General features: G+C 50.4%; 1 protein-coding gene across 3 annotated transcripts in view; it reads left to right on the forward strand.

Moving 5' to 3' along the window:
* Positions 1–1601: 1601 nt before the first annotated feature.
* Positions 1602–15230, forward strand: part of TOX2 (TOX high mobility group box family member 2) — a 130644-nt gene continuing 117015 nt past the window's right edge. For all 3 annotated transcript variants that reach the window (XM_045885792.3, XM_064573210.1, XM_064573208.1), the window contains exon 1: positions 1602–1779. In XM_045885792.3, the coding sequence (XP_045741748.2) occupies positions 1681–1779 (99 nt within the window). In that variant the 5' untranslated portion in view covers positions 1602–1680. The remainder of the gene's footprint in view (positions 1780–15230) is intronic.

Raw genomic sequence — 15230 nt, forward strand, 5'->3', positions numbered from 1 at the left:
GCAAATGTCAAGAATAGCCAAGACGGTCCTGAGGATAAAAGTGTGTAGACCTCTTCTATAGGGCACTTATTATAAAGCTACAGAAATTCAGACAGTATGTTAATGGCACAAGGAGAGAGAAATAGGCTAATGGGACAGAGTTGAGAATTCAGAAACAATACACATATGGATGACTTGATTTATAACAAAGTTAACACTGCAGAGAAGTGGGGGGAAAGGTGATCTTTTCAATAAATAGTGCTGGGTCAGCTAGATGTCCAGATGGAAAAAAAAGTAGAGGGGCCAATGGGAAATTCCTTCTGATGAGATATGGCAATGTATTTCTAGACACAATGACTGCTGAAATCCATTTGGAAGTTCTTTCCTTTCTGAGCAGTAATTTCCCTCTGTTTTCCCAAACTTTTAGCAAAAGTCTGTTTCCCACACCAGTCTTGTATTAGTGGATCTTTATGGTCACAAATAGTGGGTCATAGCTCGAAGTCAGGACCAACAAAGCTCAAGTAGCAGTTGGGAGCTAAGTTCCAAGCTGGCTCCTGAGTAGGCAACAGGCTCACTCCCTTTTCTCTGAATAGCATCATGTGTCCAGCTGCCATCTAACAATCCCATTCTGACCCACTTCTGCCTCCTCGCCTCCTGGCACTTCCCAGCCAGGCATCCCAGTGTGCTGGAGCCAGGAATCATAGGGCGGTGGTGCAGCAGTCAGTAGGGGTGAGGGAGTGGAGACTGCTAGTGTAGACAATTATGAGAAGGGGAGGAGCAACAGGCCAGCTGCCGCAGGTGATGTGAGGAGTTAGGGGCTCTTTTCCTGTGGGAGAAGGAGCCTGCTTCAGCCTCCTCCACCATGGGAGCCATCCCATTTCTGTTCTCCTCTGTCTCCAGGAGAACTTGGGGGTAAGGGGTGGTGAGGGTAGATTCTGGACCCTCAGAACTTCAGTTTCTAGGCCCTTTCTATGGCCCTCTCTTTCCCTGTCATTAAAGGTCCTCTGACTGCTCGCAGTTGTCTCAGACCTGGATCCTCTGGGGGCCGTGGGCCCACTCACTTGGAGCTTCATTACTGAAGTGACTGTCCTTGTCTCAGTTTCCTCATAGGTAATGTGAGAGTTTAAGCTCAGCAACTCCCAGAGCCCCTCTCACAGTGATTCCGATCAGTGGGACAAGGAGGGCCTCCTAAGATCATCCGCAGGCACTGGGCCGTGGTCCCCCCGGGCAAGGCAGCACCCATCTTCAAAAGTGTTCCTGTCACCGCCTTCCTCCCCCGCTTCCTAAATATTCAGGGTGGGCAGTGTCCCACTTCTGGGAAGGGGTGTCAAATGGGCTTCTCCTTCCCCTTCTCCTTGGTGGGGAAGGCGGGACGGGAAAGGGGCGTCTGGACAGGCGCGCACCCCTCCCGGACCCCCGAGGGTGCAGAGCCCGGCGAGGGACCCCGCGGCGGCCCGCCCCGAAGGAGGGGCCCGCTCCCCTGGGCCCGGGCCCCCGGCTCTCCACGGCGCCGGAGGCCGGAACAATAGCGCGCGCGGGCGGGGCGGGGGCGGGGGCGGGGCGCTCCGCGGGGCCCCGCCCCCGGCCCGCCCCCCGCTCTCGCACACCCGCTCGCACACTGGCTCCCACCCGCTGCCCGCCCAGGCACTGCCCGCGGGAGCCGCCGCCGCCGCCGCCGCCGCCGCCGCCGCCGCGCCCGCCATGGACGTCCGCCTGTACCCCTCGGCACCCGCGGTGGGCGCGCGGCCCGGGGCCGAGCCGGCCGGCCTGGCGCACCTGGACTACTACCACTGCGGCAAGGTAGGCGGGGGCCGGGGCTGGGCGCGGAGGCCGGCGCGGCCTGCCCGCGCCTTCGGACCCCGCGCCGCGGCGGGAGCGTCCCAGGCTGGAGTGCGGGACAGGAGTCACCTGGCGGCTCGGGACGGGACACTCTCGGAGGCCTACGGGGGGAGGTGCCGGCGGTGCCAATGCGCGGGGACCCGCACGCATCAGCCCCGCCGACGGGCACATGCCACTCACATAGATATCCTTGCCGTTACACTCATGGCCTGAGTTATTCCGTTCACAGGCAGAAGTCACCTCGACAGTCACTCACACGATGACACAGTGACTCGCTCGGCCACCTCCCCCTGACAACCCCACATTCATTCACAGGCTGACACATAGTGACCCACTGTCACACACATAGGCAGCCAAGCACCTACTTACACTGTCTTACCGTCCCACACAAGTCACCCTAACAGTCATTTATACACAATGACTTTTAGTCACTCGCCCACGTACACTGTCACATCGCCACATACAAGTCACCCATTCACACAGTACGATGCCTCACACTCCGTTACATGCCCCCCTCGCCTGTCACACCCAGTCGCAGCTGGGGACAGTCACACAAAGAAGTTGCTCCGACAGTCACACGCTCACACCCACCATCACTCACACGGGCACACACTGTCACGCACGCACAGCCACCCATGTACGGTGAACCTGAGACACACTAATCGCCTGGCGGTCACACAGCCACACGCGGTCACACCCAGCCTCCGTGCCGCCCCAGCCCTCACCCTGGTCACCAACTCGCGCGTCGGGGCTTTAACTTCCCGGCGCCGAGGCGCACTAATTGGCGGTTCACTAATTGGCCGTCACTGCCCCGCGGGGCCTGGGATTCCGAGTTGGCAATGGCCAATCGAGGCCTGTCCCCTCCCGGGAACTGTGAGCGGGCGTCCCTCCAGGCTGGGGCTGCAGTGAGGGTCACCCGCCCCCTCCCCCCACCCCAGTCTTTTCCGAGATCGCCGCCCCCAGCCTGGTCCCCCTGCGCTGCCGCGGCGCGTCCTCCCGATGGAAGCTCGCGTGCCCGGCAGCCAGAACAGGGAGGGTCCGACCCCGGCTCCCCACGCCAGGGCCGGCCCGGGACGCTTAGGTGTAGCTGCACCGTCCGCGTCTCTTCCCTCGCTGGGGCAGGAACTTTCAAACTTAGTTAGCAAGGCAGACAGGGGGTGCATCCGACGGTAGGCGCGTGGGTCCCAGGCCGGCTGGAGCCCAGCGCGGCTCTTCGTCACTCGGAGCCCGGATCGAACGGCGCGCGTGGGTTTCCCCGCGGCCCTGGCGCAGACGCGCGGGCTCCGTGGCGCTGCGTGGTGAGTGCGCGTCGGGTGGTTGGATGGGCGGCCCTCCGGGGTCTCAACCTCACCCCACCCACGGGCTTTACGAGAGCCCCTTGCTGTGTGGATGCTGCGGGAAGGGGGCGTCCGCGCGCGGAACGCGGGGCTTAGGGGCTGGGCCTCCCTGAATACGTCCTCAGGCCCTGGGGAGCGGCTTCTTGGGTCGCAGGGGAAAGCCCTCCGCAGTTCCCTCCGGGGTGGGGAGTGGGATCCTGGGCCAGTAGAACCTGGGCTGCGTGGGGACGAGGTGGGCGGCAAGTGAGGTCTCGCAGCGGGTGGGTGTGATTATCTTTGTCCGGAGACCGGCAAAGTTAGAAGCTGAAGAGGGGGATGGTGTCCTGAGGAGAAGGCCGGTTCTCGGGCTCTTTCCAGTGTGATGGAGGGAAAATTGATTAAAAGTAGAAAGTGGAGTCTTGAGAGAGGAGAAGACCATTGGGTGTGGGGGCAGCAGGACTGTCTTCTGCCCTTAGCTTTATGTTTTAAAATACTAAGTTGGCAAGGTTCCAGCCTCTGGTTTGGGGACGTGCGTGGGGATCGGGGATTTGTGCCTCAAAGTCTGGATCGGTGGGTGGGTGGCCTTTAGCCCAGAGTGTTCCTTTTGCCGGTGGTGTTTCTGTAAACCCCTCCAGAGTGGGGTGGTCCCACATGTGGGCCTTCTGAGAGGGGGGGCACTCAGCTGAGGCCCCTGCTTTATTCTGATGCTCTGTAAAGCTCTGACTCAGCACCAAGAACTAGTGTGAAACCCGGCCAGGGAGGGACCCACTCAGGGAATGAGAAGCTGGTGATTTCTGGTTTCTGTCTGTGATCTAGAAACCCTGGCCCAGAGCCGAGGGTGTGTCCAGGTGGAGGAGGGTGGCAGCTGGGCCACCAAGGTAGGTGAGAGAAAGGTCTGACCTTGCACTTGGATGTGAGACCTGCTCCTCAACCTTCAGGCTTGTGGCAGGATGAGGCAGGGGAAGTCACTTGGCTCAGCTAGGGGTGGGTCAGATGCCTGTGGTAGCAGATCCCAAGTGGGCAGTCATCTTTAGTGCTGGTGGTTGGGAGGTAGGGCACATTGTTACCAGGGTCTGATGGTGAGGGACTGGGGAGGGAAATGCCCATGCTCCTTTCTTACAACTGATCACTATCAGAACTGGAGCAGAAACTGAGGCCCAATGTGCAGCCATGACCACAGCCCAATTTATAGGGCTGCAGAACCAGGACACAGCCTGCACCCTGGGGGCTTGGTCCTTGCAGTCCACACAAGAGGCTTGCCCCCACAGGGACCTAGGCCTGAGAAACAAGGGCAAGCATTTGCCCAAGTGATGCCGGACAACTATGGGACAGTTGACCCGGAAGGGCCCTTGGCGACTGTTCCCTTGGTGACTGTCCCCTTAGTGATACTCTACACAGAGATTCCAGCCACTTTAAACCAAAGTCATGAGCAGTGGCTGTTCTTTTGGTATCTTTTGTTTGAGAAAATACATAATGGCAAAAGCTGCTATGGTTTCATTTTTGCTTTGAAATAGATGTTATTTTATTAATCACAATAATATTAACATGCATTTGAAAACTAGCTTACCAGATATGAGGCAGGCACATTACTCATTTCATGTAATAAGAGTGCTTAGTGAGCATAGGAGCTTGTGGCCCTGTGCCTCGCAGGATCTGTGGCCCCATGCTGGGGATCAGATCCTCTCCTTCTTCCTTGCTTCACAGAAGGGGAACCTGAGTCACAGAGTAGTGTACTCACAGATTACATAGCGTGTGAAGAGCAGAGTTGAGGCCTGAACCCAGGTTTTCTTGACTCCCAGCTTGACACTTACACGCCCTCCCCTCAAGTCTCTGTCACAGTTTAGGGCCTAGGGGGAGATTGTGACACTCTTCCTTGGGTATCTATGAAGTCCCTTCATTCTGACTTTGGCAAGGCACTTTACCAGGCTCAGGGCATTGCCTGCCCCACCCCCCCCACTCAACTACGGCAGGCTAGTGTAAACTGGCCCTTGGAATTGGGCAAACGTGGGTTCAAATCTCCAGGTGTGGCTTTGTGAGTAGGGCAAATGATTTGTGGCTCATTTTTTACTGAGATATGATTGACATAAAATAAAATGCAAATTTCAAGTGCATAGTTCCATGAGTTTTGACAAATATAAACACCTGTGTAACCACCATCCCAATCCAGATTTTGCTCATTTTCCATACCCCAGAAAGTTCCCTCGTGCTCTTTTCCAGCCCACAGTCTCCATCGCCGCCTCTACAGGAAACGACTTATCTGATTTCTATTATCAATGCTTTATTTAAGTTCAGTTTCAGTGTACTAAGTATACTTAAGTTCTAGAATTTCATATGCAGCATATACATCTTTGCATCTGGTTTCATTTTGCTCAACATAGTATCAAGATTCATCTGTGTTGTGTGTATATATATAGTTCTGTTTTATTGCTAATATTACATTGTATGGGTATAGCTCAAGTAGTTTATCTGTTCACCTGCCAATGGATGTTTGGGTTTGTTTCCAGGCTGGGGCCATTATAAATAAAGCCTCTGTGAACATTTTTATACAAGTCTTTTCGTGAGAATTTGCATGTCTAATGAGCTCCCGGGTGATGCTGCCGGCGTGGTCCAGCGACCACACTTTGTGTAGCAGTGGTTTGGTTGTTTGTGTACAGGTTTCTGTGGGCTCCCAACACCTGGCACAGTGCCTGACCCAGAACTACTCAGGAAATATGTGCATGGGTAAGTGATGCAACTCCCCACCCACACAGCTCTGGGCACAGCATCTTATATCTTGATGGGGATCAACACAAGCTTGGCTAGTGAATGATTGGAGTCTCCTTGGGATGAAAATCCAAGAAGTGGGAATTGCTGTCCCCACCTCACCTGTACTTGAGATTTGTGAGGCCTGCTTAGCATTTCTGGTGGGTGAGGTCCCCACTGCTTCTTTCTGCAGGGGCACAGGTGGCTGTAGGTGGGACCTGTGGGTGGACCTGGGCCAGGTGAGCTCTGAGCTGAAATGGCTGGTCCCGGGGACTCTGGAGGATGTGAAGAAGCTTTTCTTTACTTTCCATCTAAATGTGTTTTCCATAGCCCCTCCCCTAGTCTGTCCTGAAGGATCCTTACGACCAAACTTCTGTACCTTATGAATGTCAGGAGCCATAGCCCAGGCCTGGCACTGCTGCCTCTCCCCCCCCCCCCCCCAGTCTGCTGGGCAACCTTGAGCATGACAGTGCCCTCCTCTGGGCCTCTGTTTCCTTCTTGTCAAAGGGAAAGCAAATCAGTGAACATAGTCTAGTGAGATGGGGAGCTAGTGTGGAGATATAATGAATGAAGCCTCAGCATATCCTTTATAACTGTAAACTGTAAACTATCCTTTATAAACTGTAAAATAGTACACCCAGGAAGGATGAGGATGATACTTTTAGAGGACATGTGCCCTCATGTACTTCAGAGGGCAGGAACCACTGTGTCTACCTTTACTTTTGTGTTCCCAGAGCTGGCCTGGCACATAGGTACTCAATAAATATTTGCTGAATGAATGAATGCATGAGTAAATTCAGGGCTCGCCAGTTTTCCTCTGTAGCTTGAGGAACTTAGCATCTCTTTGGCTCTTATAAGATTTTAGTGAGCACATCAAATCCAGGGCAGAGCAGGGGCCAAGAGTCTCTTGGCTGACCTGTCATTCCTAGAGGAGCTTACCCAAGTAGGCCCAGAGGACAGAGCCCAGCACAGAGAGCAGCCAGGAAGCCTGGAAGAGCAGCTGAGTCTGTGCCTACAGGACAAGGAATCCCCCTGCAGGACTGCCAGCCCGTGTGATTCCATAGGGCCAGCTATTTTGCTTCTCTGATTTCCTAGAACTAGTGTCAAGATTCGAAGGCAGTGTAAGTTCTGGAACCTGGCAGAACTGGGTCTGAATGTTGCCTTCACCATCATCAGCATAGGCAAATTACTTAACTTCCCTGTGCTTCTGTCTCCTCTGCAAAATGGGTACAGCAACACCTCCCCCATGGGGTTGCCTTGAGGTTGGAAATCACGCATATATAGCATGTGGCCCTAGCAGGAAATGCTTTCATTTCTATTCATAAAGAGCTGCACAATTGAAAGTTACAAGGCAGGGGAAACTGTTTCAGCCGTGGATGCTGGAGGACTGACCATCCCAGCTGGTGCAGGGGAGGGGTCCTCCTAATATCAGGTGTTTCCATGCCTTGGTCTCTGGATCTGATTTTTCCTGCATCCGGTTGGAAGCAGTCTCTAGTTGGACCTTTCAGCCTAATGAATTAACAAAGAGCTGCTCATTTCCTTGGCGTCTGTTTCCTTCGTGAATCTGTGTGGGAGGGGAGTTGGGTTTATCAGGCAGAGAAGACTGGTTCAAATTGCAGCTGCACCATTTGCTGGAGTGGGCTGGTGACCTTGTGCACATCATTTAACCAATCCACGTCTCCGTTTTCTCATCTGTGCAAGGGGACAGTAATGCCTTCCTTATACTGTTGCTATGAAGCTCAGATTAAAGAAACATTTATGGAGGTTCCCTTTGATCTAGAATAGTGTTTCCCAGCCTTGGCACTGTTGACACTTTGGACTTGACAATTCCTTGGGTTTTTTTTGTGGGGGGGGTGCTGTCCTGTGCATTATAAGATGTGTAGCTGCATCCCTGGCCTCTACTGATTAGGTGCCAATCATGACAGCCAACAACATCTCCAGACTTTGCCAGGTATCCACTGGGGGAGCAAAAGTGCCCCTGTTTGAGAACCATTGACCTGGAAAATGTGGTGCAGGTAACCTCGAGAGTCATGGGGATGAGTGTAGCGCGGAGCTTTAGAGCTTGTGCTTTCTGTTCGATGTTTTAGTCCTGCATCTCCCTGTCGGTAAGTTCTGTATCCACGTGGTTGGTATTCATCCTATTTACATGAATCAAAAACCTGCACAGTGATTTTTCAGTGTGGTTTGGGAGCAGCAATAAAAACATATGGGAAGTAATTATTAACTTAATGAGTTGTGGTAAATTGTAATTTTATCTCTTAGTGAAAACATGCTGTATAACACGGGATAATAAATTTTGATCAATTATCCTGATGCTTCAACTTGCTACTGTAGAACAGCAAACTTCTGGTGCCTGCTAGAATGAGCGACAAGACTGGGGTTTTTCAATATGTAATTACCTGTTTACTGCTGGGTTTCTCAGATGTTCGGCAGCTTTTTATTGAGTGCCTACTGTGTGCCAGGGGACCCAGCCTTGTCCTGGAAGCTCAGCCACTCAACGGGAAACTTCTATTTACTAGATGGAAGGCTGTGTGGATTTGTAACATGGCTCAAAATGCAGAGTCATAATTAAATATCTAATTGTCTGGGACAGTGCCAGGGGTGTAGGAAGGCCTCACATGGCAGAGTTTTAAAGGAAACGCCGGGTGGGCTATGTGGGGGCATGTAGAATTCCTGGAAGGGTGTCCTAGGCAGAAGGAAGAGCCACTGCAAGGGCCGCTGGAGGGTGGTTTGGGGATACTATCAGCCTAAGGCAGGGAGGCCTGCCTTTAGGGGAGCTGGGACACCAGCAGAGATTGTCATAAAGAGTGTTACATCCCAGATGGTTGGGTTATAAGCAGAGGAGTGCCTTGGAGCCAGAGGTGTGGAGCAGAGTACAGAATGTTTCACGTTGCTGGATCAGACTGCTGTCAGCAGCTGTCTCTTGGTCTTCTGCTGATGGAAAAGTTTAATGTCTTGCGTTTGATTTCACCCAGTAGTCAGGGATGCTCTGCTTCTCAGCCTTCAGAATCACCTGGAGGGCAGTTGAAACACAGATCGCTGGGTGCCCTTCACAGAAGTTCTGACTCAGTAGGTCTGGGGAAGGGCTGAAAAGGTGCAGTGCTAACAAGTGATGCTGATGTTGTTGGCCTGGGAAGTACATGTAGGAGAACATGGCTCTAGACTGGGATGTGGGAGGGTTTTCCCACCTTGGCTTAGGACAAGGGGGACGTATTGCAGGCCTGGGCTATGTAGCCTTGGCTCAGATATGGTCAGATATCCCAGAGACCCCCGAGTTCTTCAGGCCCCCCATAGGTTATGGGGAGAGTCTTCTTCACCTTGGAGAGAGTCTTACATTGGCTTGCTTGGAAACAGACTCTGAGATGGAGAGTTGCCTGTGGAAGGTTTATTTGGGGGGAAGTTCCCAGGAAGTGTACCTGTAAGGGAGTAAGGGAAGCAGGATTGGGCAGAGGGAGAAGCTGGCCTGGAACATGGTTACTGATCTGGGCTGGCTCTTCAGAGTTGTCCCAAACTGGGGCAAGGGAGCTGCTTGTGCCTTTTGATTCTCGCGACATCCAGTCATTGGCATCAGGGCATCTCCTTGTCCCAGGTAGCTCCCTGTGGCAGAGAGGTTCCCAGTGCAAGGGTACAGCGGTGATATTCCCAGCAGCTGGGGATGAATGCATAGAAAGGGGAGCACCAAAGTGCCTGTTTCGGGGAGATGCATCTTAGGGAGAAAACTCATCTTCCCTTTGGTTCCCAGGATGTCAAGGGCCAGCATGTTGATGATTTTTAGAGACTCTGAGTCACTTGCTGAGGATTCATCCTTATCTCATGATGTGAGAGAGAGCTGCAGGATAATTGCTTCTTAGGTCGGAGTGAAGAAAAATGATAATTAATGGAATTTTCTGGGGCCCAAGGAATTTTTCTTACTTGAAATGTCACGCAATTTCTTGTGTGGTGGGGAGGACTCCACACTGATTTCTGAGAAGCTTCGGGGCTGTGCCTAAGGGAGTTAGCTCTGGGCAGGGGACCATGGCTTTCTCCTTGGGCTGGAGTCCTGTCACCGCTTCAACAAGAGGCTCTTCACCTGGTCCCTGCCTCAGTGTTGGCCATTGTCCATGGCTGTCCTATCCCCATTGTCTTCAATGGTTCCCAGGAAGGTTGGAGGTAAATGAGTGGGTCCCTTGTAGCTATAACATAGGATATCACGCATATCTTTTGCTTGTTAACTTCCAATTTCATTTCAGTTTTCTGTCAGTTTCCCACTTTATCTTGAATCCTGCCATCTTTTTTTGAAATTTGTTTTTATTCTTTGTAAGATACACAGAAATATAGTAGGTTATAAAGGAAAACGTGGGGGGCCCGCTCATTTTCATTTCCTCTCCCCACTGCCCTCTCAGCCCCACTCCCCAGGGTAACCCCTGAGGGGAGTTGGGTGGGGGGTACTTCTAGTCAAAACCATTCTTCAGTTCATATCTAGTAAATTTATTGTTACTTTTTCATTTCCCAGAATTTTGTATTGTTTCTTGATTGATCTTGTATCAGAGTATCCCATTCCTTTTTTCTAATGGATATGTGAATATCTTGAGTGTTTTTGAAGATTATAATACAGTTAAAAAGTTATCTTCTGTTTCCTCCATTAATTCTGTTTTCTTGGTGGTTAGTTCTTCTGTTCACAATAGGCCTCTTTTTATGCTGATATTTTCTACAAACGCCTGGTGATTTGTGATTGACATTTACTTGTAAACAGACGTCTAGACTGATCTCCTCTGTAGTTGTGAATTCCCTTAGTGCCTGTGAGATCCACGATTCTGTGGGCAAGCAATGTGAATGTTGGTTTTGGATGCCCTGGGTATGGTTTGTGGGTGGACCCTCGAAGCTGGGGACTTTTCTTAGCACATGGGACAAGCTCACTTGAGGTTGGGGCATCTGTTTCTCATGTAGACCAGCAGTTACCCAAGGGCACTGGTGCACTTTGTTTTTCCTGCCCCATGCCTATCCACAGGGGGAAATCCCTGAGGCACATCTCTCATTTAATTGGAGTTCTTCTCCCTGGCTTTAGCCTGAAGGCAGATCCAACAGTCAGCTTCTCCGACGTCTGTAGGCTAACACAAAGGTCCAGTCATGTCCCTGGCCCAGGGCTTCCTGCTGCCTCTCTTTGGGAATGTTCTGGGGTTCAGTTAGGATAATAGCTTTTCCAGAGGTCTTGTGTTGGTGTGCTGGTGCCTTGGAGCTGATAGGCTTCTTTGTCAGTCTGACTGCTTACTTCCCAGCACTCTTAGTATTTCTGATCCCCAGCCCTTTCTTGTGTTTCTATGGGGGCTTTCTTGGAGTTCTTCCATTTTAATCCATCTATCTATCTGAATTATGGATATATATATATGTGTATGTTTTGTTGTGTATCTTTTTTTTTTTTTTTTTTGCCATTCTAGTGTTGTTTAGAGGAGGGAAGAGGCAAAAAGTGTATGTCTATCTGCCATCTTGAACAAAAAGTCCCCTCTCACTGATTTTTATTTTTAAATTTTGTGCTATTTTGTGGAGAAAAGTAGGGTGGAAATAAGCACAAATTTATTTGCTGTGCACTTACCCATCTTAGGCTCATTCTCATATCATTAAGTCTTCATGAGAACTATGCCAGACACACGTGTCCTTGTAGGTGAGAAAACTGAGGTCCAAGGAGGTCATGTTACAAAAGGCAGCAGAGAAGCTGGTTGGCTGAGCTGGCGTTCAGAGTGTGCTCTCTCTGCTCCTCTCTCCTGAAGCCCTTGTGGTGCCACGAAGAGCCCCAGCCTCTGCAGGGATGGAAGAGGGGATCAGCTTGCCCCTTGGTTTTACTGTTAATGCATTGGCTCTTCTAGAGGCCAGGGAATTCCCAGCTGGGCCTTCTGCCTTGGTTTTCAACTTCAAACATCACTTGGTAATAGAACGCCTTTATATTACAGCTAATTAAAACGTGCTTATCTCGAAGTTGGGCCTAATTTGCAGGAATGATTTAGAAACTTGTTGGAAATGAATCCAACTCAGTAGTATAACCCAGGGTCAATCTCATGCATAAATTTTATTGTTCCGTTTTGCTGTTTTGACTTGAACTGAACTTGATAATGTGGAATCTGGACACTGGGCCTTTTGTTGCTCATTTATTTTGCAAATATTTCCTGAGTGCCTAGTGGGTGCTACCTACACTATTTAAGGAGGTCCTTTTACCCCAACCCCCATGCTTGTTTCTATGCTATACATTCACCTGAGCTGTAAGTGAATTTTTTTGCAAAACCAGATAGTGGATTCAAGTGATTTTGAATTCAGTGAAAGTGCCTGGCTTCATATCCTGCCACTTAGAAGCTATGTGACTTTGGACCTGTCACTAAACTTCTCTGATCCCCAGTGTTCTCACGTGACCATGCAAACCTGCATCTCAGGTTTGTAGTGAGGCCTCTGGGAGATCATGTAAGTCATGCCCTCCCTCACTCCTGCTGCCGGCTGCATTTAGATCACCTGGGCCCTCTGTAGCATAGGCTCCATCCAGGTTTTTGGTCTTTTATAAATGGTATAAATAGTAGAGTCTCAGGAGCTTTCCAGTTAAGAATAGGTGTACTGGTGTTTTTGGTTGGGATGGTTTCCTTTCTCTCTGGATCAGTTCCCTTATTTCTCATTGTTCTCCCACAGGGACTCTGTGAGGTTCATTTAAACATTCAGGCTCACAAGACGCACATGGGCAACACTTGGTCCCTGTGTCCTTGAAAGAGGTGGGCAGGACCCAGCACCTGCCAGCAGGGCATAGGATCTGCTCCTCTTCCACAGGAGAAGTTCCAGCCTCACCCCCTGCCTTAGTCCACAGAGGTGGCCACCAGCTCTTCTCTTGCCTCCCCCCCCACACTGAAGATTTTAGTGTAGGTGCAAGGGAATGATCCCCACAATGGGTGGGTTTGGAAGTCACCCTCGCTCAGAAGCCTTATTCCCCAAAGGACCCGTAGCTCCTGTAGCAGTTCTATCTTCCAGGGTTTCTTGCAAGGGGCATGTCAGTTGTAAGAGTCACTGCACTCAGGAAAATCTAAAATTTGGTTTCTTTATCAGATATTTATAATTTATTTATAGTGACTTCCTGTCCAGATGCAGCTTACCAGTCAGGGGTCATTTTTACCATAAGCAGAGTTGCCTAGTAACATAGTTAACATCTTACCTTCATCAGGTTTCCAAGGGAGTTATGCTAGACAATTAACATAGGTGAAATTCTCTTGCAAAGGGGAAAAGGATTTGCTTAACCCTTTACCCCCATAGACATCATCTTGTTTTCCCCAGAGAAGTGGGGATCTCTTTTGGAGGGATGAATGAAGTCCTCAGTGTGGTTATAATATATTCCATGCTTGTTTATGTTTTCTGATTGATCTGTATAGGACACAGACATAAACTCTGGCCAAGAGATATATGCTGTAGAGTCATATTGGCTTGGGATCAAATCCTGGCTTTGCAATTTATGAAGAGTGCATTCATTCATCCAGCCATGCAGAGAACATTCACTGCCTGCCGTTGCAGGGCTTTGTGGTAGATTCCAGGCAGGAACAGGTGTTTCAGACCTGGTCCTTGCCCTTGAGGAGCCACAGTCTTATTAGAGAGGTAGGCAAAAATAAGCAATTCCAAATGGGTGTGGGATTACCACGCCAGGCTGGGGTAGTCAAGGAAGGCTTCCCAGAGGAGGGTACACCCGGTCTGTGCTTGAAGATGAATTGGCCAGGTGAAGAAGGTAGAGAAAAGCATTCCAGGTAGAAGGGACGACGTGTACAAAGGCATAGGAGAAGACCAGAGTGTCAAGAGATGAAGCTGGACAGGGGAGCAAGGGTGTTTAGAAAGCTACTTAATACCTCTGGGCCTCAGTTTCCTCATCTACAAAAGGGGTTACCAGTGCTTACCTGCTTATGAAATTAAATGAGATAATAATGTATGTTTAAGCACTTGGGAAAGTTAATTTTAATTCCCTTTCCAAATCTGTTTGTGGATGCCTAAGAGCCAAACTTGGACTTCAAATGCGAGACAAGAGACAAGGAGTAAAAACAAACAAACAAACTGGAGGGCTTAGCCACCCACCTGTGCGATGCATTTCCTCCAGTGGCTCTTCTGTTGGTTGTTTTACCTCTTTTTTTGGATGAAGCACTAAATGTTTGCACTGTGTCTCAGATTATGTCTTAGGGTATCAGTGAAGCACATAATTGTGTTTTCCTAATGGCTCGACATTAACAATAAGCCACGACCCTACTGAGGCATTCTCTGGGACAATTTTCCATTTGCCAACCGCCTTGTGCCCATATGATGCTCTGTCAACACGTCCTGTCATCTGCTGCTTTGTCTTGCTTTCCTGAAAGGCGGCCACCTCCCACATGCCAGCTGGGGATGCTTAGCTTTGGGGGACATTTAGTATCCAGTGACCACAAGTCACACATCAGGATGAGCCAAGGAGCTATCCCAGCCAAGATCAAGATCTTTCTGTTGTGTAAATTGGATCCTGTCATTTCTCTGGGCAAAACCACTCAATGGCTCTCTGTTATGGCTTGGTGAACTCTTACCAACTTAAATCAGACCTCTGCTTAAACCTTCCAGTGGCTTTCCCTGGTGTGCAGATAACATCAAATGCCTTTTTTGGCCCATAAATCCGGTGTGATCTAGCCCTTGCCTGCTTTTCCAGCCTCACTCCCAGCTGCTCTGTCTGAGGCGCCAGGCTTCATGCTGGAGGTACAGTGGTGAGCAAGGCCAGCCTCCCCCTCCTTGGCCCCATTCTAGCCACCCTGGCCTTCTTGCTGTTTTCCAGCCCCCTCTCCTGCCCAGTCTCCCCTGCCATGCTCTCTTTAGGCTGAGGGGCTTTGCACATGCTACACCCTTTGCCTGGAATGTTCTTGCCTTCGTTCTTCACATGGCTGGCTCCTTCTCATTTTTCTTCGCCTTCTCAAAGACTCTGACCTCCTAATCACTGTGCTTATCCCACAGCCTCTAGTGTATTTTTTCCCCATTGCATGATGTATCCACTGGGGGTCATGTTTGTTTTCTTTACCACTGGGTCCCCAGTATGGTGTCTGTGTAGTAGGTGCTCAATAAAAAGTTGTTGAAAGAATGAATGAATCATTGTGGAGGCCACTGTAACGTATCCTAGGCTGTTGTTTCCGAGAATAAATCACTGATCGTCTCTGAGCCTTCTTTGTCTTACTTGTATATTGCTGTCAGGACGATTAAACATATAAACGTGAGAGGCAGTGTCTGGTGCCTGCAAGTGTTTTGTTTTTACATTTGTATTTATTTATCTAAGTAATCTCTACACCCCACATGGGGCTGGAACTCACGACCCCAAGATCAAGAGTTGCATGCTCTGTGGACTGAGCCAGCCAGGCA

This window comes from Mirounga angustirostris, unplaced genomic scaffold, assembly GCF_029215605.1.
Source record: "Mirounga angustirostris isolate CCGP_5_RB_7025 unplaced genomic scaffold, mMirAng1.0.hap1 SCAF_10, whole genome shotgun sequence".
Classification (NCBI taxonomy): Eukaryota; Metazoa; Chordata; class Mammalia; order Carnivora; family Phocidae; genus Mirounga; species Mirounga angustirostris.